Below are 26,542 nucleotides of genomic sequence, written 5' to 3'. Positions count from 1 at the left end.
TTTGTAAATAAGTGATCTTTCTTCTTCACTGATGTGCGCTAATGAGGCTGCACTGATGGGCACTGATGAGGAGGCACTGGTAGGTGGCACTGATGGGCATTGACAGGCATCACTGATGGGCACTGAATAGCGGCACTGTTAGGCGGCACTGACGGGCACTGTTAGGCGGCACTGACGGGCACTGTTAGGCGGCACTGATTGGCAGCACTGATAGGTGGCACTGATTGGCACTGATGTGACACTGAAAGGCAGCTCAGATGGGCACTGATATGTGGCATTGATGTGCACTGGTAGGCACTGATATGTGGCATTGATGTGGCACTGATGGGCACTGGCACGTGGCACTGTTCAGCACTGACAGCTGGCACTGATGGACACTGACAGGTAGCACTTCTGGGGCCACACTGATCATCAGGGCACACTGATCATCAGTGCCCTGATGATCAGTGTACATGTCCCCTCCGCGGAATGCCGATTACTGGCTCTCCTCTCGAGCTGTAAGCGTGACAGCTCGTGACTAGAGAAATGCCGATAACCGGCATTTCACTGTTTACATGTGATCAGCTGTGATTGGACACAGCTGATCACATGACCGAGCCGACATGTTCGGCTTTTTCCGTAGATCGGTAATCCGCTGTGTCCGAGGGACACAGCGCACCGCTGATCGCTGCACTGCGCGCTCCCTGAGCTGCGCATGCGCGGTGAGAATGGGAGATCCACCTTGCGCCCGTCATTGGACTATATGGCGGGCGGGAGGTGGTTAAAATGCAAGTCCATAGATCCAGTCTTATCAGTCCCTGTGTCTTGAAGAAGTTTACAATCTAATGTCCACTCTGCCCTTACACACTTACTAGGGTTAAGCCTAGTACAAACGATCAGAAAATCGTATGAAAAATACCGCTTTTGAAGCGATCATATGATCTGATCATTAGTACACAGCTTTTGTCCGAAATTGTTTGAAGTGACAAGCATGAAAATTTTTTTTGTACAATAACAAATCGTAAGATTTTTGTTTAACCTGTACAGGTTTGTCTGAAAATACAATACAAATACATTAGATCACTTACAAATTTTCTTTGTCGTACAGGAATGTTTGTATCTTTAGTAACCTCTTTAATTTCAATATGAGACTAGCGTGAAAAAAAAAAAAAATCAAGATGATCATTCATCCAATATTCTCATCATGTGTATGGGGCTTTATTGTGAGAAGAAGCCAGTTAGCCTATCGGTATACTCTTGAATCATTTTTACAAGGCTGTGTCCCACTGAGGATTAAAGACGCCAGTACCGTCCTGTCAAAATATGTGCCATTTAGAGGGTTACATGTAAACACAAAGGAATTACATTTAAAAAACATTTAGTGCCAGTGAGTCATCACCATCAGGCTTTGCTGAAATGATATGCGCTTTGAACAAATAGCTCGATTTTCACATCTGCCTTTTTGATGTTTGTTTAATTCCTTCTTTCCCCTGCCAGCCTCCACTGTGCTAAGCAGTGAAGTACTAGACAGGGTCTTTTCATTGAAGTGAACTGTAATCATACCTCAGCTTTGTTTGCAATGCACTTATTACTTCTTTTTTTCTTGTGCTGCTACAAATAACCAATGACCGTCATGTTATGGTGTATTTCCTTAATAACAGACACACATGCATTAGACAAGGTAGAAACTTCTAACAATATGAATCAAATCGGCAGCTTTGCATGTTTTAGAGACTTGGGCAGACATAAGCGGTTGCCATGGTGACTGTTCTCCACATGTTAGTCTTTGATGCTAAATTTCTGTGTTTTTGAGGAGTCTTTGTGATTGTCAGCAATTGTGTTGCCCAAAGGAATACAGTAAGATTTTTCCCAATAGAAGCTAGCTTTTGCAGCATGGGGCTAACATTTTAGCTCTGACAGGTACTTTTATTGGAGTACACTAAGCTATATTTCTAGCTGTTAATGTTAGTATGATGATGCGTGTGAAGATGTTAATTCGGATTCATCTGATGATACACAAATGTGATATTTTATTGGGAATGTTTGGAATGTGGAGTTTCAGTTACTTTGACCACTTTACCTCAAAAATGTCTTCAAACTTGGGAGCTCAGTGTGTAATTTTAGGGAATGCTGAGCCCTCTCTGATACCCAAGACAAGTGGTTCTCAACCTGTGGGTCGCGACCCCTTTGGGGGTCGAATGACCCTTTCACAGGGGTCGCCTAAGACCATCGGTAAAACACATAAAGAGCAGCTACTGTGTAGAAAGCAGCTACTGTGTTGAAAGCAGCTACTGTGTAGAAAGCAGCTACTGTGTTGAAAGCAGCTACTGTGTAGAAAGCAGCTACTGTGTTGAAAGCAGCAGTATTGGAGGTAAAATGACACTTCATGAATTATAATTACTGGGTAAATAATTTTATGGTTGGGGGTCACCACAACATGAGGAACTGTATTAAAGGGTCGCGGCATTAGGAAGGTTGAGAACCACTGCCCAAGACCAAATTAATGCATTGAGCTGTGTGGCATAATGATGCAATAAATGTGAGCTGCAGAATGTGATGGCATTGGTGCTGTAGCCCAAATTCATTGTGAACAATAATGCCACTTTTGAATAAAAAAGTTTGATACTACATACTGCATATGACTGCTACACTAAACGTTTTGTAGTTTGTTACATTTTAGTTATGTCTACTCCCAGCTATAATTTTCTAAACCTGGCAAAAAAAACTAGGCAATTGATTTCATAGATGGGACAATTTGGGGGGAGTGTAGCAATCTAAAAAATGATTCTAAGTACGTGAACAACAAGACTTGCCTTAAAGGACAAGTTTAGGATTTAGAATAAAAAATACCCAGCCCACCTAGCTCCCTGACCTATTCTAACTCTGAAACCACCTACCCAAGTTCCTACTGAAAGGAAAAACGTTTAGGGAGTACCATACTGGAATGTGGTTTCATACTCCAGGCCTGGTTTCATAAAGGGTTTTAAACAATGCTGATTTTTTTGCAAATTGGTTACAAACAATTTAAATGTCCCCACACCACCACAAAAGTAAATTAAGCCTTTAAGAGAAAAATGATCACTTGTGTATCAAGGCTTCCCATTTTATTAATAAATATTGCTTCGGACATAATTTGTGTGTTTATCAGCTTGTGTCAGGAAGGCATAGGATTCTTTTATGATGTTCTTATCCAATTGACCTCCTTTGACCACTGGTTAAGAGAAAAGAAAATCCACACATCCTAAGACCTAAGGGAATAAGGCTTACTATGAGATGTAATAAAGAATAGAAAATGTTATGAGGAAGATTGTGGAGAAGCCGGCGAGTTCTGGCAAAATGGGTCTTCTAAGAAGGGAAGCCTAGCTAAATCTGGAAACCTTAAAGTACACAGAACAGACAAAAAATTGCTAAAAGTATTAGGGTGAATGATTACATAAAAACTTGAGTACTGCTTTAATTAGCCAGTCCTTTTATCTTTCTTCTAACCTTGAGCTAATAGGCTCGATGGGAATCTGGATATATATCTCAGACAAGTTGGGTGACCAAATTTATAATTTTTAATTTTTTTTGTTCAGCCTTGATAGAAGTTAGGAGGCCATACCAGCAAGAAATAATTTATCATTCAATTGTCTTAGATTGATATTTGATAGTGGTAATATACAAAGGCATTGAAGAATTGTATTTGTGTGTCTACAGTCATTTCAGTGAAGCATGCATACAGATGAATAGCATTTTATCGTACTTTGTAGTTTGTAATTTTGTACAATTATTTATTAGGCTTTTCTAACTTTGCATGCCTGCAAATTGTTGTTCTGATTGGTTAGTATGAGGATGTTTGAGTTGAGCCGTGATCACATCAGGTCATTGAAATATTCAGGTCTAACTGATTGCAGTCTTAAGGGGTAGTTAAAAGAATCCTCCTGTTATTGTCTTTTACAATAATGCATCCAAAATGCCGCTTGTGAAAATTCTGCTACTGTTGCACAACAGGGTAGGATGGGTATAGCGTGGCTGTACTGTGACAAAAAAAATACACTGGTGAGCACATGGTCTTGTGTAAAATTATACAAACCTTTTCTCACAGCACCAACATAGTATAAATCCCTATTCACACCTGATTGCTGTCCACAGGAGCAATCAAACAATCAGATTCCAAACTCTCCACCATGGCAAAGACCAAAGAACTGTCCAAGAATTTCAAGGACAAGATTGTAGACCTACACAAGGCTGGACTGGGCTACAAAACTATCGCCAACAACTTGGTGAGAAGGTGACAATAGTTGGTGCAATCATTCACAAATGGAAGAAATAAAAAACAACTGTCAGTCTCCCTGGGTCTGGTGCACCATGCAAGATCTCAGCTCCTGGAGTGTCAATGATCATGAGAACAGTGAGGAATCATCCCAGAACTACACGTGAGGATCTTATCAATGATCTCCAGGCAGCTCGGACCACAGTCACCAAGAAAACAATTGGTAACACACTACGCCGACAAGGATTGAAATCCTGCAGTGCCCACAAGGTGCCTCTGCTCAACAAAGCACATGTCCAGGCCCGTCTGAAGTTTGCTACTGAACATCTGAATGATGCAGAGGAGGAATGGTTAAAAGTGTTGTGGTTAGATGAGACCAAAATCGAGCTCTTTGGCATCAACTCAACTCGCCATGTTTGGAGGAGGAGGAATGCTGCCTATGACCCCAAGAACACCATCCCAAATGTCAAACATGGTGGTGGAAACATTCTGTTTTTGGGGTGTTTTTCTGCTAAGGGGACAGGACAACTGCACCGCATCAAAGGGACAATGGATGGGGCAATGTACTGTCAAATCGTGGGTGAGAACCTTCTTCCCACAGCCAGGGCATTGAAAATGGGTCGTGGATTGGTGTTGCAGCATGACAATAACCCAAAACACATGGCCAAGGCAACAAAGGAGTGGTTCAAAAAGAAGCACATTAAGGTCCTGAAGTGGCCTAGCCAGTCTCCACACCTTAATCTGATTGAAAATCTGTGGATATAGCTGAAAGTTCGAGTTGACAAATGTCAGCCACCAAACCTTAATGACTTTTAGAGTATCTGCCAAAAGGAGTGGGCCAAAATCCCTCCTGAGATGTGTGAAAACCTGGTGGCCAACTACAGGAAAGTCTGACTTCTTTGATTGCCAACAAGGGATTTGCCACCAAGTACTAAGTCATGTTTTGTGAAGGGGATCAAATACTTATTTCCCTCATGAACATGCAAATCAGTGCATAATCTGGTAGACATGCATTTCTGCTGAATTTTTTGTTGCTATTCTGTCTCTCAATGTTACAATACACCTACCATTCGATTTTTAGACTGATCATTTCTTTGTGAGTGGGCAAACATTCAAAATCAGCAGGGGATCAAATACTTATTTCCTGCAACACACACACACTTGGGAAAGTATTCATACCCCTTGAAAGTTTTGTCATGTTACAACCAAAAATATAAATGTATTTTATTGGGATTATATGTAATAGACCAACACAAAGTGGCACATAATTGTTAAGTGGAAGGAAAATGATAAATGGTTTTCAAAATAAGAAATATCTGAAAAGTTTGACATGCATTGGTATTGAGTCCCCTTTACTCTGATACCCCTAACTAAAATCTAGTGGAATCAACTGCCTTCAGAAGTTGCCTAATTAGTTAATAGAGTCCACATGTGTGTAATTTAATCTCAGTAGAAATACAGCTGATCTGTGAAGCCTCCATAGGTTTGTTAGAGAACATTAGTGAACAAACAGCATCATGAAGGCCAAGGAACACATCAGACAGGCCAGGGATAAAATTGTGGAGAAGTTTAAAGCAGGGTTAGGTTATAAAAAATATCCTAAACTTTGAACATCTCACGGAGCACTGTTCAATCCATCATCCCAAAATGGAAAGAGTATGGTATAGCTGAAAACCTACCAAGACATGGCTGTCCACCTAAACTGACAGGCCGGGTAAGGAGAGCATTAATCGAAGAAGCAGCCAAGAGGCCCATACTAACTCTGGAGGAGCTGCAGAGATCCACAGCTCTAGTGAGAGAATCTGTCCACAGGACAACTGTTAGTTGTGCACTCCACAAATATGGCCTTTATGGAAGAATAGCAAGAAGAAAGCCATAAGAAGTTTGCAAGAAGCCATTGGGCAGACACAGAAACATTTGGAAGAAGGTGGTCTGGTCAACTTGAACTTTTTGGCCCAAAACAAAATGCTACGTGTGGCGGAAAACTAACACTGTACATCACCCTAAACACACCATCACCACCGTGAAACATGGAAGTGGCAGCATCATGTTTTGGGATGCTTTTCTTCAGCAGAGACAGGTTAGAGTCTGCAAAAGACTTGAGACTGGAGCGGAGGTTCATCTTCCAGCAGGACAACGACCCTAAACATACTGCCAGAGCTACAATGGAATGGTTTAGATCAAAGCATATTCATGTGTTAGAATGGCCCAGTAAAAGTCCAGACCTAAATCTAATTGCGAATCTTGTAAGACTTGAAAATTGCAGTTCACAGACGCTCTCCATCCAATCTGACAGAGCTTGAGCTATTTTGCAAAGAAGAATGGGCAAAATTTTCACACTTTAGATGTACAAAGCTGGTAGAGACATCCCCAAAAAGGCTTGCAGCTGTAATTGCAGTGAAAGGTGGTTTTACAAAGTATTGACTCAGGGGGACTGAATACAAATGTACACCACACATTTCAGATATTTATATGTAAAACATGTTGAAAACCATTTATCATTTTCTCTCCACTTCACAATTATGTGCCACTTTGTGTTGGTCTATCACATAAAATCCCAATAAAATACAATTGCATTTTTGGTTGTAACATGACAAAATGTGTAAAATGTCAAGGGATATATATAGATAGATAGATATACACACATATACACATCAGCTTCTGTCTATATTTGTTGACTGCATAAATCAATAAAATATACATTTGTATTCATTTTTATGGTGGCACCACATTTCAAAAACAAGTCCGGCTTTCATGCAGTCGCAAACATTAAACTAGCAGATATCTTTTTTTTTTCTTTTGATTTTACTTTGTGATATATAGCTATAAAAATATACTAGTGTAGAAGAGTGAATATCTGTCCTCTGGTGTACAATCCCTTTTGGATCCTTATTCTTCTGACACCAAAATCTGTATTCTGACTGCTCCCTTTTGCACTGGCTCCACTGAGACATCAAATGCTATTTGCATGAAAGTGTCCATCAAGACATGCTGTCAAGGCCCAGTATCGTCGAGGAATGATGCCTTCAAAACTTTGGGGACTGAAGGTAAAACCTAATGCTAGTCTTCCCTTAGGCAGCCATGAGCAGAATTTTAAAAAATGTGGCGGCGTGACTGTTTCGCTTCAAACATATTTTTTTCACAATTGACTCAAATCTCTGTATACAATTTATTTTTCAGCATTTTCTTTTATAAGAAACCTTTTTATAAAAAAAACCAAAAAACTTTTTTTGAGCATAGGAAGACCGAGTGTACAAGTGTGAATGGGGCAATTAAAAGAGTGAAGTTCTGCATGTTGAACTTAGTCAGATGTAGGGAAATAGGCAGAAAAATGTTCAGTTGTGAATGGGGGCTAGCATCCTTGGTGTCCACCTAAGCTCCTGTCTTAAGCTGCCAGTTTGCAATAAATGAAAAACACATAAACAAGGAAGGAATTGGGTAATTATTTTTTATTAACTGCCATTTAGAAAGATTTATTGAAAGTGTAAGTTTACATTTGAAACATTTTGCAGCAAAAAAAAATTGCATTATGTGCTTGAAGCGCTGTTACTACGTTTAAGATTTGATCTGGAACGAAGGTGCAATATTATTCTGCAGGGTACCCTGGAAATCACTGAAACCTGTGAAGTTACAGTATGCACAAACCCCCTTTCAAAGTGCAAAGCTAGGCTTCAGCAACTTACTGAGAGGTGTCATACATTGTTTTGTGGAAATTAATAAGGGGCCCCAGTTGCTGAAACATGTGCAAGATTTTAGAAACTGCAGACTACATGCATCTAAGTTTGCAGGTATTCTGGGGTAATCTGCAGGCCCCTGCAAGCCTCTCCTGCCCTGAGGATGCCTTCAGACCCCCACCAGCAGTATGTTTTCAATACATTGGCAGTTCAGTGTGCTATGCTTGGGGGGGGGGGGGGGCTGGGCCATGGCACTCTGCACCCACAGTCTTTTCCTAGGACCCTTTTACATTGATGCAATTTTGATGCCCTTTTGTGCAGCTTAAAAGCCCTTTCAAACTGATGCACTTTTGATGCATTCCCATTGACTTACAATGGAAGGTACATTATGGGTGTGCTTTTAAAGAACTGCATCAAAGATGCAGCATGCAGGACTTATCAAAGCGCAGCACACCTGTAGCGTGAACCGTTACATAGGATTTAATGAGGAATAGCTTTCATGCTCTTTTGCCACCCTGGAAAAAGAATGGCAAAAGCACACCAGTATGAAAGGAGCCTTAAGAAGCCTTAATCTGCCAAGCTGAGTGATGCTGGGCATCATTTAAATCGGAGGACTGAGGATACGTTGTGGCAAAGAGGTAATATGTGGGTCAGATTAAAGATGTGTATTGCAGCCTAAACTCCAGTGTATCTTATATTTATCTTTTTTAAAGAGACAACAGTTGCTTAGCTGCTTAGTGTATTTTTGTTTATTCCAAAGTAACGTGGATGAGTTTATGATGCATCCCCACTGCTTTTCTCTTCCTCTTGCTCTTCTGTTGTGTTCTAGATTTAAATCCCACCAGGAACACAATAAACATGCAGTGTATATTATTCTGTGGTTAGTGACTCCTGCGCTACCTGTGATTAAGTGTTAAATAACTAAAAATGTGATTCCCTGATGAAGTCACGTGACCATGACATAACTTGTGGGGAGTGAGCGGAGGTAGATCAGGACCAGAAGTGACGTTACACAGAAGTGAAACTCCGGTATCTATGTGTTTAACACAATTGATATGTTTTTAGTGTAAGTGCAATTTGTTTTTTTAATTTAATAAAATTATTATTACGAACTATTTCATACTATACCATAAGAGGCTTTTAGGTATCTTGCCAACACATGGGCAAGACAAACATGGCTGCATGAATGGGCAAGAGAGCACCGCACATGTGACTGGAGGCAATAGGATATCCAGGGGGGAAAGTCCCTAGTGCCATGGTGGTGTGAATGAAAGATTGCTGAAAGACAGATGAACTATGATATACATACTATATCATATCTTTTTTTTTTTTAAGCCGAAAGTTTGGTGAGCACAGAGGTGGCACAAATTGTGTAAAGAGGAGTCTTGCAGTGGGAATTTACTTCTGGTGGACCGATCACATCATAAGATCACTTTATGACACATTATAGCTCTTGGACTAGGCACTTTATTTTTTGACAGCATTTCTGAGTAATAAGTTGTATAGTTTCACTGTTTTATTGATGTATATATAGTATGCTTATATTACATGCATTGTAACGCAACACAGGTTGATTACATGGATATTTATTTTAGCACAGTGTTTGTTATAGCTTTTGCAGTGCAGCATTGCACTTTTTATTATTTATGCAGTGTGTATTGGCTACCTGTATTTGTGTTGCTTTTATTGAGCACTCCAGATTCTTCCCAGAAGCCTAAATATATTTTAGTAGGTTATTAGGTATCAGACCAAATCACTAGTTTGTGTATGAATTATAGGGGTATTCATTCTTGAGCTTATCCTGGCTGGGATCAGAAACTTATGTAAATTGAGTTTCAAAAATAAATTTTATGACATGTCCATTAACAAGGAATATATCAATAATATATTATTACTTTAAGGGTCATGAGGCTTTACAAGAGAGTTTTAGCCATCCTTTAGAACAGATTTGAATCTTGTTTGCTCAGCATACTTTTCCATTATTGACTATTAAAATCTTAAAGCGGTATTAAACCCAAAAGTGACTGTTTATTATATTGCAGCTTACCAATTCTTGAATGTGGTGGTTGTATTAGTTTTCCTTTTTAGACTTTCTTTAATTTTCACCTGCCAATAAGCCTATCTTGCAGATTTAGCAATTACATAGTTGAGACAAACCATTTAGCACTCACAGAGGTGCTTACAATGATCAGCTTTTATTATTTTACAGGATTTATATAGCGCCAACAGTTTGCTCAGCGCTTTACAATATAAAGGGAGACAATAGAGCAATGATACAGTTCGATAAAAGAGGGTTAGGAGGGCCCTGCTCCTTGGAGCTTACAATCTAAGAGAGAGGGGCTGGTGGCACAAAAGTAATAACTGGGGGATGGACTGATAGGAGAAAGAGAAGATTCAGTTATCAGGCAGGATAGGCTTCCCTGAAGAGATAGGTTTTCAGAGATTGCCAAAAGTGGGCAGAGTAGGCGATAGTCGGATAGATTGGGGTAGAGAGTTTCAGAGGATGGGGGGCTATGGAGAAGTCCTGGAGACGAGCATGGGAGGAGGAGACAAGGGAGTCAGAGAGCAGGGGGTCGTGGGAGGAGCAGAGAGGACAGTTTGGGTGATATTTTTAGACAAGATTGGTGATGTCATTTGGGGCACGGTTATAAATGGCTTTATATGTTATTGTTAATGTTTTGAATTTTATTTGTTGGGCAATGGGAAGCCAGTGGAGGGATTGGCAGAGAGGGATGGCAGATATTGAATGGTTGGTAAAGTGGATGAGTCTTGCAGCAGCATTCATGATAGACTGAAGAGGGGATTGCTTGCAATTAGGTAGCCCAATGAGGAGGGAGTTACAGAAGTCAAGGCGAGAGATAACCAGGGAGTGAATAAGTTGCTTAGTGGTTTCAGAGGTTAAGTACGAGCGTAGCTTGGCGATGTTGCGGAGGTGAAGTCTACAAGATTTGGACAGTGATTGGATTTGAGGCTGAAAGGACAGATGGGAGTCTAGGATTACACGTAGTACCCTGGCATGAGGGGAGGGAATGATGGTTGTGTTATTGATCTTGATGGAGAAGTCAGTTGAGGGGGCACGGGCCGGAGGGAATAGTATGAGCTCCGTTTTAGAAAGATTTAGTTTGAGGAAGTGGAGTGACATCCATGCCAATATGTCACTTAGTAGGTTAGTAATGCGAGAGGAGACTGAAGGGGTGAGGTGAGGAGTAGAAAGATAGATTTGTGTGTCATCAGCATAGAGAAGGTACTTAAAGCCATGGGATTTTATCAAGTGACCAAGGGAGGAGGTGTAGATGGAGAAGAGAATGGGTACAAGGACAGAACCTTGAGGGACCCCTACAGAATTGGAGAGGAAGAGACAGAGTTATAGGTAACGCTGAAGGAGCACTGCGATAGGTAGGAGGAGAACCAGGAGAGAGCAGAGTCTTGGAGGCCAAAAAAGTGGAGTTTTTTTGAGGAGGAGGGGATGGTCAACAGTATCAAAAGCCACAGAGAGGTCAAGTAGTAAGAGTACTGTATAGTGGCCTTTGGTTTTAGCAGTCAGTAAATCATTAGTAAGTTTTAGTAAGGCAGTTTCAGTGGAGTGGAGTGAGCGAAAGCCAGACTGTAAAGGGTCAAGAAGGTTGTTGTCAGTAAGGTAGGCGCTCAGGCGATCATAGACTAAGTGTTCTAAGACTTTAGAGGTAAATGGAAGCAGGGAGATGGGTCTTAAGTTGTTCAGACTGGCGGGGTCCAGCGAGGGCTTGTAAGTATGGCAGTGATCTGTGCGTGCTTTAGAGGGGAGGGGAATTTTTATATTTAGAGGGGAGCCGATTTTTATATGTGTAAAGGGGAATGCTGTGGACTTTGATTTAAAGGGTAACACTGCGGACTGTGATGTAAAGGAGTCTCTGGTCACCAGAGCCCCCCCTTACACAAGAGCTCCCCTTACATCAGAGTCTTCAGAGTTCTCCTTTACATCAGAATCTGCAGGGTTCCCCCTTACAGTGCAAGTGCATAAAAGATGAGAAATAACAAGTTACCCAAAATCCCAATGGTATAATGGCTAAGATCCCCAAATACACATAATACTGTCCAAATACAATGTATATAAGCAGATCCACAGCCTCAAAACTCAAGCTTGTTCAGATTACATGGAAGTATATGGATCCCCATACATAGAATGTGCATTCCATCCGATCTATAGTGAAGGCCACCTTTATATTTATATGTAAACAGATTTTCATATTTATGTGGCCCTTTTATAACTTATTTGTCATCTTTTATGTAATGTGAAAATATCTTCACATCTTGATCCGCACGACATATGTGGGTTATACGTGGCTGAGAGTCTGCTTTTATCTGTATATTGCTATATTTGCTGCTGCTGTTTTTATTCACTCATTTTTGTACAGGGTCCTTATTCTGTTAGATATGTTAATGCCATATAGATGAGTGGGTCATTTGAGTTTATCACCTCCTTACATTTACCCCTATGTGATTGCTTATTGAGTATACACATTTAATTTTATAGCTAATATATGGGAATTTTGTCATTGTTAATGAATTTTGGGGGTTAAGTCTTGAGAGGTGCTGAGAAACTATGCGGAGTAATTGGATTATGGTTTTGTATTAGGAAATTTCAGGTGTCCTTGCTGTCATGGCTGGGTGGAGCTTTCAGTTTAAGGTGAGGGCAGTTGCATAATCACACAAAGGATATATTTGTAGTTTAGTCCCTTCTGTTGTTAAGAGGTTATGAATAAGCGCTAGTCTTTAGCGTGAAACGTGTTAACCCTTGTTGTTCCTGACACTGTCTGTGATGATGATTCTATCTACATTCAATAAAGATTGAAGTGTGCGGCGGATTCCGGATTTCCATTTCCTTGTAGACAGAAATGACAGTTAGTGCTCTGGATTGAGACACGTACTCACTATAGAGGAATATGCTTTTTTCATTTCACATCTGAGGTTACAACCACTTTAAAGTGAAATATTTTACTGCTGTTATGTATCTTAAGAGATATAAGAGCTGCCAGATGAAACCTCACTTTTGTCCAAAGGAGCAGGTTTGAAAATGGAATGTGTTAATTCATAGAATATGCATTAAGTATTTTAATTTTTTTTATTGTAGACAATGCAGGACGCTCTGGCTGATCTACCTGAATGGTATGGGGTAAAAAGCATGCAGGCCAACTGGATTGGTGATTGTACTGGCTGCTTCTTTGACTTCATGTTAAAGGTAAAGGTTAATCGGATTTTAATATTCTGTTCACCAAATATGGTAAAACTGGCAACTTCAATGTGTAACTGCATTTAACAGCGTCACACCTCTATGCTTTCATTTATTGAAAAAAGTTAAATTGTGAACATTTCCCACCACCCTTATTTAAACTGTATTGCTGCAGCTCTTGACATTTCAGACTTGGCTGTGGATATTTCCATCACAACAGGAAGCAGTAAGGAGGATATGACTGTGGAGTGCAGCCTACTGAAGATCAGATGCATTGGCAGAAAGATTGTTGTTGTCCTTAGCCTACAGGGAAACCTGCTCTTGTGCTGTCCTTGGGTGAAACAGCTAGTGGTATGCAATTTTTAATGACAGTAAGCATTATCCAACTGTTTTCCCTACTGCTTTCATAGCCAGAATACAAGCCTTGAGACAGTGACACTAGCTGGCAGATGTCAGTTTCTTCTTGTGTACTGATTTACTGCAATATTTCCATCAGCAGGCATTCATAATTTACCCGAATAATACATATCCAATAGATCTTCCCTATTAGTTCATTTAATGTTTTTACTAGTATCCATTATAGGTATATGATTCAAAATGGGATATTAAAGCAGATCTAAGCCCTTCTATCCTTAAAGCGGAGTTCCACTCTCTCTGTAAAAAAATGAAAGGCAGCAGCTACAAAAACTGTAGCTGCTGACTTTTAAAAAAAACAGCAACTCACCTGTCCCATGATCTGGTGTTGCCCCCCGCCGCAGCCCGTTTCACCGGCTGTTTTGTATTCCAGGCAACGGCATCTTCAGTGTGGGCACCCGGCTGTGACAGCTTGCAGCTTCGCACTGTGCATGCGCGAGTAGCGCTGCGCTTCCTGAATGGCGCCGTCCTCTTCTGGGACCTGTCACGTGTCCCACAAAACTTCGGGGAGGGAGGGTAGGAGGACAACCTCTGTTTCCAATTGCCTAGGCAGCAGAAGTGGGAGCTGGTACCTGTCAAATCCGGGTACCCATTCCCCCCCCCCCCCCCGCTCCCCAAAGGTCCCAATCCTTAATGGGGAGTGGGGGACCGATCTTTAAAACGGAACTTCCCCTTTTGGGTGAAACTCCGCTTTAACACCCAAGGAAGCTGCCATTTTAGACTCTGCTTTGATGTGCAATTGCACACGTGACCAGTTGTGACATTTGATGGCTCAACAGTTTGGTTGAGAGCACAAGCAACTGGGACAGTTATCATTCATGGCATGCCTTGAATGTGACTGTTTTAGGAAACCGTTAAACTGATGGTCTCAGTGCTGCTTTAAATCATAGTTCATTAAACTGAATTCCCTATTGCCTAACCCTTGGCCCCAATTTGGTCTTTTCTGTCTGTTGGTGTGTTTTTGTTTTGTTTGCCTTTTTGGAGAGTTAATTTCCACTTTAACCTCAGTCCAGTTTGAAATTCAGTTTATAAAAGAACAGTTGGATATTGACTGGTTGCTGTGTATATTACCTCTACTTCTTCCTTCCACATTTTCAGTGAATCTGTGGAAAGATGCCTTTAGGGCACAAGGTGCCTGAAAACATTACATAAACAGGCTACAAACTAGTTCTAAAACGGTCATCTGACTTTTTCACCTGAACCAGAGTGTGAAGCTGCTAAAGAGGCTAAACTCTGAGATGACTGTTCACATTTAGAGAATCAGCAGGCAGCCAAAGTGCCCAAAGGCTGTCACACTGTGTCTGTACATGCTTCCAACCACTCTTCTGCATTTGGCCAGCTTTATGGTAAAACTTTATTTGTCTCTTTCTATTGTTTTGCAGGTGGACAATGTGAAAACCGGAGAAATTATTCCGTCTTATGCTTTCAACCCAGAAGCTATTTATGGAGCATCACACATTGCAATATTACCAAGTCATAGATTGCTGCATGGTGGTAGCAGTGTGAGAGGAGCCCTGCAGGAGTCTTTCACAGCAGGCAAAGGTGAGAAAAGGAGAATTTTTGTCAATGTCAGTGATCAGAGGTGACAGTGGATCTTGACCATTGAAATAAGAAATTATTGTGAAAATGTATTCCCATTTAAAGTCTAAATAATGATTTGGTTCCATGTCTCTGAAGATGATAAAAATAGCATGTGTTGATGCCCTCCTGGGCTCCATAGTAATATCTGTGATCTGCCCAGTAGCATAATGAATATATGAGTGCCTGCATACAGTTAAAATGGAATATTCATGCTCAGAACTATGCATTATTAGGCCTCATGAATAAAATGAATATGAAAAAAAATATATGTTTGGCTGCCTATAGCAACTACAACGTAATTGTGTGGTGAAATAGTGACAGTTGGATTGTACTATTGGACACTATGGTACAAGAAGAACGGTGCCAGTTCAGTAGAAAATTCCTATTTCTTTATGCTTTAATAAAATGGGTAAATAGACAATGTATAAGGGAGGAGTCATGCTATAGCTAGTAAGCACTATGTAAAAATGTTGCATTTGCATGTGAGATATCAATTTATTTATGTTTAATATTTCTGTTTGTGTTGTGAATTCAGATTGCCTCACTCGTGTATCTGCAATAAATGTATTTACTAAGCAAGAGCTACCTCTCATCATCTCTGAAAAAAATGAATTTGAGGGTTATCTAGACAGTAAAATTGGTAAGTTAAAGTTTAATACATTGACTTAAAGTGGTTTTAAACCTCAGACATGAAATATGAAAAAAAGCAGATCCCTCTATAGTGTGTACCTGTCTCAGTTAAGAACACTAAGTATAATTTCTATCTGCTGCTTTGTTCCTCTGCTTTAAGCATGAACCATATCTTACAAGTTTTCCTGACACCAAGATTAAAATGGTGACAGGGGAGGGACTTCCAGCAGATTGACAGCCTCAGCTCTGTTCCTGTGAGCTGTGTGGAGGGGGGGTGTCTCCTCTGTCCAATCAACTCTCAGAGCTCTTCTCACTGAACTCTGCGGAGTGTAACTTCAGCTTTCCACCCTCTTTTTTTCTGAACTCTCAGACAAGCTTTAGAAACGAAGGACTTTGAACAAATGTAGAGAAGAGAAGACTGCAGATAGACGGGTACAACTTATGTAGGATGATCTGTTTCCTCTCTGTGTATCACCTGAGGCCAGTCACTTCACTGGGTATATAGGGGTTTACAATAACTTTAAGATGAGATATATTTTTTTTCCTCCGCTGATATATGTCTCTTACCTGTTAGGCATTTTTTAATTCTGTAATACAAGCACCTGAAACAACACGGGGGGTTAGGTTCATTTCCCACAAGGAAAATTATATCTACCATATTTTTCACTCCATAAGACGCACTTTTTTCCCCCCAAAAAAGGGGGGGAAATGTCAGTGCGTCTTACGGAGCGAATATGGACTGGCCGGTCCGGTATTCCCGCAGCTGCCGTGTCAGAATACCGGGCCGGCCGCTCGGCTCTTCTCTGCAGCAGAACCTTACCCGTTCCTCTGTCCAGCGCTGTACAGTCTTCCGGTGCCAGCATCTTTAGTGTGGGCACCCGGCTGTGACACCCGACAGGTCCAAGAAGACGCCAGACCATTCACAAAGTTCAACGCTTCTGTGACAGCCGGGTGCCTACACTAAAGGGAGGACAACTCCGCAAAAGTGGGAGCAGGTACCTGTCAAATTCAGGTACCCACTCCCCCTCCCTCCCCAAAGGTCCGCAGTCTCTTGGTCATCCCCTGTACTGTCTGCAGTCTCTGGTCATCTCCTGTACTGTCTGCAGTCTCTTGGTCATCCGCTGTAGTGTCTGCAGTCTCTTGGTCATCCGCTGTACTGTCTGCAGTCTCTGGTTATCCCCTGTACTGTCTGAAGTCTCTTGGTCATCCGCTGTACTGTCTGCAGTCTCTTGGTCATCCGCTGTACTATCTGCAGTCTCTTGGTCATCCGCTGTAGTGTCTGCAGTCTCTTGGTCATCCCCTGTACTGTCTGCAGTCTCTTGGTCATCCCCTGTACTGTCTGCAGTCTCTTGGTCATCCCCTGTACTGTCTGCAGTCTCTTATTAATCCCCTGTACTGTCTACAGTCTCTTGGTCATCCCGTGTACTGTCTGCAGTCTCTGGTGATCTCCTGTACTGTGTCCGCAGTCTCTGGTCATCTCCTGTACTGTGTCTGCAGTCTCTGGTTATCTCCTATACTATGTCAGCAGTCTCTGGTTATCTCCTGTACTATGTCCACAGTCTCTGGTCATATCCTGTACTGTGTCCGCAGTCTCTGGTCATCTCCTGTACTGTGTCCGCAGTCTCTGGTCATCTCCTGTACTATGTCTGCAGTCTCTGGTCATCTCCTGTACCATATCTGCAGTCTCTGGTCATCTCCTGTACTGTGTCCGCAGTCTCTGGTCATCTCCTGTACTATGTCTGCAGTCTCTGGTCATATCCTGGACTATGTCTGCAGTCTCTGGTCATATCCTGTACTACGTCCGCAGTCTCTGGTCATCTCCTGTACTACGTCTGCAGTCTCTGATCATTTCCTGTACTATGTCTGCAGTCCATTGGTTAAGAATATTTTTTTTTCTTGTTTTCCTCCTCTAAAACCTAGGTGCGTCTTATGGTCAGGTGCATATTATGGAGCGAAAAATACGGTATATGTGTTAGTATGGCCTTATTTGCACAGGGGTATCTCCAGATTTCCCAGTTTTCTACCACAGCCCAAAAACATAGTTGTACTCGCCTTTAAAAAAAAGAGTGGTAAATGAACTACCCTCCACCCAAATTGACCCTCTTAGATTGTTAGCAGGGACTCATGACTAGCCTTTGTACTTGGTAAATGGGTCTGGAATTTTTCAGGGCAGAATAACTAAAACAAATAAATTACCCTCTCAGAAAAGAGAGGACACAGAGAAGACTTGTTAGGTCATCATTGCATAAGGCAGAGAACAGTATTTAAAGTGAAGTAACATGTATGAATCAATCACCACACATCTTCATTCTGACTGCCATATACTGTACTGATAAATAATTATTACTGGCAACTGTACTCTGCTGCAGTTTGCACTATTGCAGAGTTTATTTTTTTTTTACTGTTTTTACTATCTTAACAGTAAAAACAATGAAAATTTACTGTAGCGTATAGCAGTTGTTCAGATGATAGAATTCCTGTGTATTTGAGGTGAAAGCTAAGGTGACTAGTTACTAGAGATTGGTACACAGCACTTTTGATTTCATCAATATTAACTAAAGGCCAGAACTGAATTTATGTATATGAATAAAGTGCTAAAATGAATGTACGTGCAAAGCCATGCTTTTGTCCTTATTGTGCCCATAGTGCATTAACCTGTACTTCACCTGTGTCACTTTTTGTAAGAGTAAGGATCAAAAAATTATTGTGACAAGCACAGCAATAGAAGCCATCTCAAAGATGATTTTTCTTTGTCCAGTGGGTAATTGAATATTGTATGTTTTAGTAACTCAGTGTTTGGTATTGATAGGTATTCCAAGCACAAACCTGGAAGATGGCCTCTTGGCTGACAAGTTGGGTTTGACTTATACAAGGGTTATTGAAACACTTAGTGATGGCACTGAGAGAATAATAAACTCAGCAAGGGTAAGTCTAATACTTTGGGAACATCATTTACTGAAAGTATGCAATGGGGTGCTTTTCTTTATTTAATATAATTCATGATTTCCATTCGGCCGTGTTATCAATGCGTGGTAACAGCACCACGGCATAAAAGTTGATCTGAACGAAGTTAATTTTCTTTGCTACAGTAAAACTGGTACTGTTTTCTTTAGGAGGTGGGTAGTCCGAAAGCTTGACTGGGGTAGGAGGGTAGTCCACATTCTTTGAAAACGGAAAGAAATACCATGACAGCTGGGTACTGGACAGGTTTATTTTTTAAGAAATCTTGTGTGTTCACATGATTAGAAACAACACTGATTAGTTCCCGATCATTAGTGTTGACTGGAGCTGCCAATGATATCCTGATCTGACAGCTAGCAGCATGATAGATGATAGTGTAACCTTCTCTCAGCTCAGAGTTTCATGTCTGTAAAAGTTCATCTACAGTTTGTGGTGGTTAATGGTTAAAAAAAACTTTTAATCAAATGTGACTTCATTACTTTGTATTAAAAATAAAAAATAATTTATTGGAGATTCAGATGTGGTGGCTAACTTAGATTGTTTTTAGGATTGTCCCCCCTATATTTTCACATCGTGATTCTGCAAATACATTTCCTGCCTTAAGAGATTCCTCTATTCAAAATAAACTACGTGGATGAATGTTTGGCTCTCCCGCTGCGGATTTGTATTCTGACAACAAGCATCAACAGCTATCAGACTATTCAAACAGTCCCTGCATCTGATTGGATGTAGGTACTATTTGGCGAACAATTTTCCTCCCGGCTTCTTTGATTTTTCAGTTGAAGTATGTTGGGCAGGAGGGCAAATTTTGCTCTGTGTTTGGCCAGGTTTAGGGTGACAATACTAACTTCTCATACTATATTAGTGGAGAAGATACAGTATCACCCTAGGATAGGAAGTTTGTTAGGACTACAGTACACCCCACTCTCTTTTTCTCCATAGCATGGGGAGTGTGCTCTAGTGCATAGAGAGAACTGTGAGCAGTGCTTGCTAACTGATAAGAGTGCAGCACAGGAAGTTATCAGCTTACAGAATTTCTAGCAGGATTCACCAGTATTTTTTTGCGCCTATCAAACAGATAGGACAAAATACTTTCAATAGTATATTTAACGTGTTCCAACCAGCTGTATGCATACTTTAACGCCGAGCATCTGCATATGTGTGTCAATAAGGAATGGCTTTTCTGTGCTGAGTGCGCACTCCCAGCAAGTAACTAAGATGTCCTGGGCAGCTCCTGTTGCAAACTAGTGATCAAGAGATTCTGATCCTGTGACTGATATGCCAGCCAGTCACAGTATTCCCAAATCTGAAGCCTGCATCCACCTTCCAGCATTTAGATCTGCTTAATGGGCTGAGTGCAGTGGCAGCAAGGAGTTAACAGACCAAAAGGGAGAAAATAATAGGAGTTTATTGCTAGAGCTTATATGTACTTTAATAAAGTATTGACAAATACAAAAGCAGTTTCTTATACTGACTGCTTATTCATTTTGAATAGGCTGCCTAATGCAACACACCTCAGTGCACAAACTGCGTGCAATGCAGCATGTTGTTTTATAGTGTGAATAGGCCCAGAGTCAGACACTTTTCACTGCTGCTTTATTGTCCAGTAAGGAGGCAGCTGACACCAAAAGCTGAAAAGCTACTCCAGTAAATATTAGAATAATCTTCCAGCTGAATTTCGATCCATTTATGGGCAGGATGGCTGTGCGGAAGTCGATGTACTGATTGACTTCTGTACAACCGCCCTGTCAGATTTTTGACACTTGATCAGTGCTGCTGGGTATAACTGGCAGTGCTGGTCAATTTAGTCTCCCTGTTGTCAGAATACAAAGGCTCAGCGGGGATGATCCCCCCCCCCCCCCCCCCCCCCTCAGTAGAGTTTTTTTTTTTGTCTTTTTTTTTTGAAACAATATTTATTGAATTGTATACGCTTGGCACAAAAATACCTTGACATACAACTCTGTAAACCATTTTTTTTTTTTTTTAACAGTGGTGAGTACAAAAGTCAATACAACTTCTGTAATGGAAACAAAAGACAGTATCCAACTAGACATCAATGTCATAACAAATCAGTACAACATAGGCTGAATTCCAAGACCGAAAAACAAGAAAACATTTTTTTTAAGCAATTCCCTAGGATTGGAAGTTTGGTTATACAGGCCTGAACAATTACACCTCTATCAAAAAGACAACTGGGAAAGAGTGTCATATGGGCTAAGAAACATATGGAGGCGCATGGGTTCCCTTACATGACTTACATGCCTTACATGGGAAATATAGAGCTGTGGAGTGGGGCTATGAGAGGAGTTAGGCAATCGTAGTTACATATGGGTGGCCAGTTCCACGGGAGTAAAGAAGTGTTCCTTGAAGTGCCGCCATCTAGAGAAGAAGCGACATTAAAATTTAAACATTCTGGGTAATGGTGTCCAGCTTCTCCAGATTAAATAGGGCAGTAGTGTCTGTATTACCATTTTAAGCTGTGGAGGGTTTGTCTGTATCCAAGCTTGCAGGAGTGTACTATGAGCCACCAACAAACAAATATGAATCCACTGAGGAAGAGCATTTGGACTTGCTGACATCTTGGGATCTTGATAATTGAAGAGACAGAGCATAGGGTCTTTGGTGAAAGTGATGTTATACAGATGATTAATGTAACAAAGAACTCGGTCCTAGAAGGTGGAAACTCACACACATTCCCAAAGGTGATGAAAAAAAGTAGGTCGGGTGTGGTTGCACCAAGGACACGTAGGGCGGGGAGTGACCGCTGGGTTCGCTGAGAAAGGATAGTAAGCTCTGTAGATGATTTTAAATTGAGTTTCTCGCCATGTTTTGCAGAGGACAAGTGAAGAAATTTTCCAGTATCCCGACAATGTTTTGTCCGGAGCATCATCAGTAGACAGTATGGGAGTCCATGGCTTAAAAAGAGTAATATGGTACTTTGCAGACTGGTGTGAGATTAGATGAGAGTAAATTGCTGAGATAGAATAATTATCCTGATGTAGTAGAGTTTCTATAAAGGTGCACTGGAAGGGATATTGTTCTGGAGAATAGCACGTCCTGAGGAAGGTCACCAGCTGATGGTAGTGAAAGATAAGAGCTCCCGGTAGGGAGTATTTGGCAGCTAGTACTGAAAAAGGCTGAAAGATACATTTGGTATCATCAAAGATAGATATGACTTTACTAAGTCCACTATGAGACCATTGATTGAATGCTGCATGTTCACTCGCTGAAGGGAACATAGGGTTTAAAAGAATAGACAGATGGGAGGATATCGTTGGCGGTAGGTCAAGTAGTTTTCGCATTTCCCTCTAGGCCAATGCTGTGTCTCTAATCAGGAGGTTTGATTGGAAGGATCGAGGTAAGGCCTTGAGGTTAGAATGTAGAATGGTTGGAAGGTGTAGCCAAGAGACCAGGGCCTCTTCTAGGGAGTAGTTTAAATAACAGGGTTTCCCAGTAATCCAATCAAGACTCTGTCAGAGGAGGCAGGACAGGTTGTAAAATCTAATATTCAGCAGGCCTGCACCCCCCTCACTCTTTTTAGGAGACTAAGCTTTTGTAATGCAATACGCAGTTTCTTATGCTGCCACAGAAAGGTCTGTAGAGCCCTATGGATCTTCTGAACATCAGAATGTTTTAACAGAAGAGGGAGTGTTTGCAAAGGATAGAGCAGTCTTGCAAAAGAAACCATTTTGTAAAGCTGACATCTCCCAAAGAGTGAAAGGGGAAGAGTCATCCAAACTTCCACTTCCTGTACAATCTTGTTGATTAAAGGAGGGTAATTTAGTTAATAGAGAGACAATGGTTCTCTGCCTATGCGGATGCCCAAATATGTGATGGATTGAGTAGCTATACCAAAGGGAGAGGAATGAACCCAGTGCTTTGCCCGTAGCATTCAAAGGGAGTACTTTGCTCTTATCGAAATTGATTCTAAGGCTGGAACACTTACGAAAGGTCGCAAACAGGTCCTGATGTAGTAGGAAGTCTTTGGGTGGATCCAAGGAAAATAGTAGTATATCATCCTCAAAGAGAGCTGAGCGGAGAGTAAGGTTGCCAATCGTGACAACAGTAACCCCCAACGTCGAATTGAGCCATCTGAACAAAGTTTCAAGGGCGATATAAAAGAGGAGGGAGGAGTGCGGGCAGCCTTGCCTAGTGCCTTTGGTCAAGGAAATGCTTGAGGAAATAAAGTCAGATGTGATTAGTCTAGCCGTGGATGAGGAGTACATGCATTCTAAAAATTCCAAAATAGGTACCGAGAAACCAATCCTCTTCATAACCATGAAGAGCCAAGCAAAGCTGATGTTATCGAAGGCTTTTTAGGCGTCTAAGGATATAAGTGCTAGATCTATCTCTGGGTTTGTTTTAGCATGTTCAGGGCTAATAGTACTTTGCGGATGTTAAGTGTTGCCCAGCGAACCAGGATTGGGCCGAATGTAGTATTTCGGGAAGCAGTAGAGCCAACCTGAATGCCATGATTTTGGAAAGTATTTTGGCATCTACATTGATTAAAGAGATGGTTCGGTATGATCCTGGGAGCAGTGGATCTTTCCCTTCCTTAGCTATGAGCTTAATGTGCACTTGGGAGCCAGTCGGAAGATATGGGCCATCCTCCCACATTGCCTTGTAGACATGATGCAGAGTGTCTGGGATGAATCCTGAAGTTAATTTGTAGAATTCCGCACTAAGACCGTCGAGTCCAGGAGCTTTAGCCGAGGGTAGGTGTGACGATCGCGGCGTCAGACCCCAGCCCTTCTCACCAAACTCGTGACCGAAGGACTAGCCAATCTAAAATAGCGCTGTCACGTGCGTAACAATGTCACGCCCAGCTGCACCCTGCACACAGATTTTCCAGCTAATGGACCACAACATGTGTAACTGCAGCCTAGAGCGATTGTTACTGGGTCAGGTTAATTACGCAATTAACTCTTCACACTGCCACCACCTCCTTTTTGTACAGAGAAAGAGGAAACTCTGCAATATCAGCAATAACACTATGATAGTTGAATAATCGTCGATATACCACTGTCACCGCAGGAAGACATATACCGAAGTTTAAAACACACACACAGTAGCGCTCTTCAGAGGCAGGGAGTCCTAGTTTGCATTACAGAGCTTTAGAAACAGTTCAACACTTTCAGAAAGTAAGATTTATTACTAAAAGGTAAAAAGGGTGCAATACAAATATTTACAGAAAAAGATGTAGCCAATATATATAAATATACAGAGAACAATAGCACAGCAAAGAGATAACGGAAAGGAATTTAGGGAGGTAAAGTACTTGCCAAACGTCCTGGTTTAAGCAGATCAGGTTTCATGAGCCAAAAGGATGCTTTATCTCCCAAAATTAGTTCTGATGTTAAAAGGGAGATTCTTCAACTTTGCTCAACACAGCTCACCTTTACTTCAAGCACCACAGCCTTTATCTAGGAACTCAGCAGGGTGTTTCCCTGAAGCAGAGAACCAATCGCCTCATTTGGGGAGGGGGTTGTGTAGGCAGGGAGCTCAGGCTATGACCAAAGCCTTCACAAATTATACTATGGGCAATGACTTTTCCTAGGTACATATAACATTCTATCCACAAGTAGATTAATAACCAAAATCTTCTGCGGAATATCTACATATGAAATATGAGATACCTGCTTGGGTGGTTAAAGAGATATAATTTTCTGCTCTCCTGTATATGCCAGCTAGGGGGTGTAATATACCAGGCGACTTGTCTTAAAGTGAGCCATCCGAATATGTGCTCCATGTTTGCGTAATTATTTCCTATTTGGAGATATAAAATTATATGGAAAGCTGGGTTTTAAAATGTAAGCCTGTTTTATGACTCCCTGGCATGTCTTTTGAAGCTCCGTTAGGGCTTGGTTTATGGTCTTACGATATCCCAGATTGTGAGCTAACAGGCATCTAGGCACCAGCTCGGCTGGGGGTTTTATAGCCATGCCGCCCTCCCAATGAGTTTGCTGCCTGTGATCTCTGCAACAAACAGACCACATGTCACTAAACAGAGAGGGAGGGGGGATGTTGGAGGAATCTGATTTGGGAGAGGGAGATACAATATGGAGGGGTTTGGAGCAAAATGGATGACCGCGTCCATCTCTGTGTGCATGATTGCTACAGTAGGTATTTGATAGTCGCACAAATGTCGCCTCGTGTAATGGGAGCATTTAAGGCGGTTAGCTGGGATCCAGAAATCTTGGGAAGATTAATAGAGGCTAGAAAGTCCTCGGCAGCTCTAGAATCAATTAGGGTCCTGTGAATACAAGGAAGTATAATAGGATGTAAGAACGTCATTAATATCAGATGACAGCGATACGACATTGCCCGCGGGTGACCGGAGCGCAGAGATATAAGTGGGAGTACAAGGACAAGCTCCCGCACTAAGCCATGCCAACAGCTTTCCCACCTTATTGCCATATCTATAAAAGTGGAAAAGGCCAAATTGGCTGCTTCCTGGTGTTCAGCCCAATAATCAATGGCTCGTTTGGCAGATTGCCAATTCTGCCTATTCTCGTGCGTGTGATTACGAGAGAGCGCGATATGTGCCTGACAAAGAGATTCGCTTGCCTGTTGGTAAGGCAGTTGGGACCTTTTCTTAAATTGCGGGGCATAGGAGATTATGCGCCCTCTAAGGAATGCCTTTCCGGCTTCCCAGAATAGGTTAGGAATGGTTAAATGAGCTCCATTCCTGCCTGCAAATTACTGCCATGCCGCAAGTAAATAAGATTTGAAGTCTTCTTTATTAGGTAAATAAGCAGGGAAGTGCCAGGGGTTCGGGATTTTGGAGTTTTCAACCCAGACAGCTGTAATAGGATGGGACAATGGTCGGAAATAGCCATATCAGAAATAGTCGTTCTACGTAGCATGGACAAGAGAGACTGCAAGCAAAAAATATAGTCAATGTGAGAGTCATGAGGGGATGAATAGAACGTGTATTCACTGTCGGGTGTTGGAGATGCCATACGTCATGCATATTAAGCATACCCATAGATTGTGTTAAAGCGGTTGAGGGGGGATACCGAGAAAGTTGTCTGGGACGTCGCGTGGGATATTCTCTGTTTCGATCAATATCATTGTGCATAACTGCGTTAAAGTCCCTACCCAGGATTTGACAGGATTATGGAATTTGTAAGGCCCATGAAGTCAGATCCTGGTAAAAGTTTTGTCCTGGAGAATTGGGAGCGTATAGAATAGAGATAGTAATTTTACGAGAGGCGATAGTAATATGGACAGTGAGTTTGCGACCCTCAGAATCAGAGCGAACATTGTAACGCATATTTTTGTGGAATAGTATAGCTACTCCCGCCTTACAGCCCACGGCCGAAGAACCAAACACCTGACCCACCCACAGTCTCGAAAGATGAGAAAGATTGCTGGCGGAGAGATGTGTTTCCTGCAAGAGAGCTACATCTGTCCCCAAACGTTTCAAATGACATAGTACTTGCATACGCTTGTTCGTTGAGCTTAGTCCCTTAACATTCCATGAGATTACCTTCAAGTGATCCCTGTCATCAGGTGGAGGCATGTCTATCGTAGTACAAAATTTGGAAAATGTCTACAATAGGGCAGAATCACGCCAGGCATCACCCCAACGAGTACAGGCTGATCAGAGCAATATTCGTTACCTAGGGAAATGCAGCAATAAAAGACAACATTGCAAAACAATAAATGCAGAACTTCTCTAATAAATGGGAAGAAGCTCCCCAGGTAGATCGGGAACTTCACTTTTTTCCGCATAGAGCAATCCAGTGAAGCTCCCGCACTCAACACTCCACTACTGTCTTGGACAACAACGTATACAGGGGGGGGAAGAGCGATTGAAGGGGGAAGAAAGTGGGGGTG

At 41.6% G+C, this 26,542-nt stretch overlaps 1 protein-coding gene across 1 annotated transcript in view; it reads left to right on the top strand.

The window, feature by feature from the left end:
- The window catches only part of LARS2 (leucyl-tRNA synthetase 2, mitochondrial), a 269,656-nt gene that overhangs the window by 131,952 nt on the left and 111,162 nt on the right, over positions 1-26,542 (top strand). The window contains exons 8-11 of the mRNA XM_089687406.1: positions 13,016-13,123; positions 14,911-15,070; positions 15,645-15,749; positions 18,549-18,664. Of these exons, the coding sequence (XP_089543532.1) occupies positions 13,016-13,123; positions 14,911-15,070; positions 15,645-15,749; positions 18,549-18,664 (489 nt within the window). The remainder of the gene's footprint in view (positions 1-13,015; positions 13,124-14,910; positions 15,071-15,644; positions 15,750-18,548; positions 18,665-26,542) is intronic.

This window comes from Staurois parvus, unplaced genomic scaffold, assembly GCF_062004578.1.
Source record: "Staurois parvus isolate SC_StPar_1 unplaced genomic scaffold, SC_StPar_1.0 ptg000020l, whole genome shotgun sequence".
NCBI classification, from domain to species: Eukaryota; Metazoa; Chordata; class Amphibia; order Anura; family Ranidae; genus Staurois; species Staurois parvus.
The sequence above is the reverse complement of the archived record's forward strand: the minus strand, read 5'-3'. Positions and strand labels throughout refer to the sequence as shown.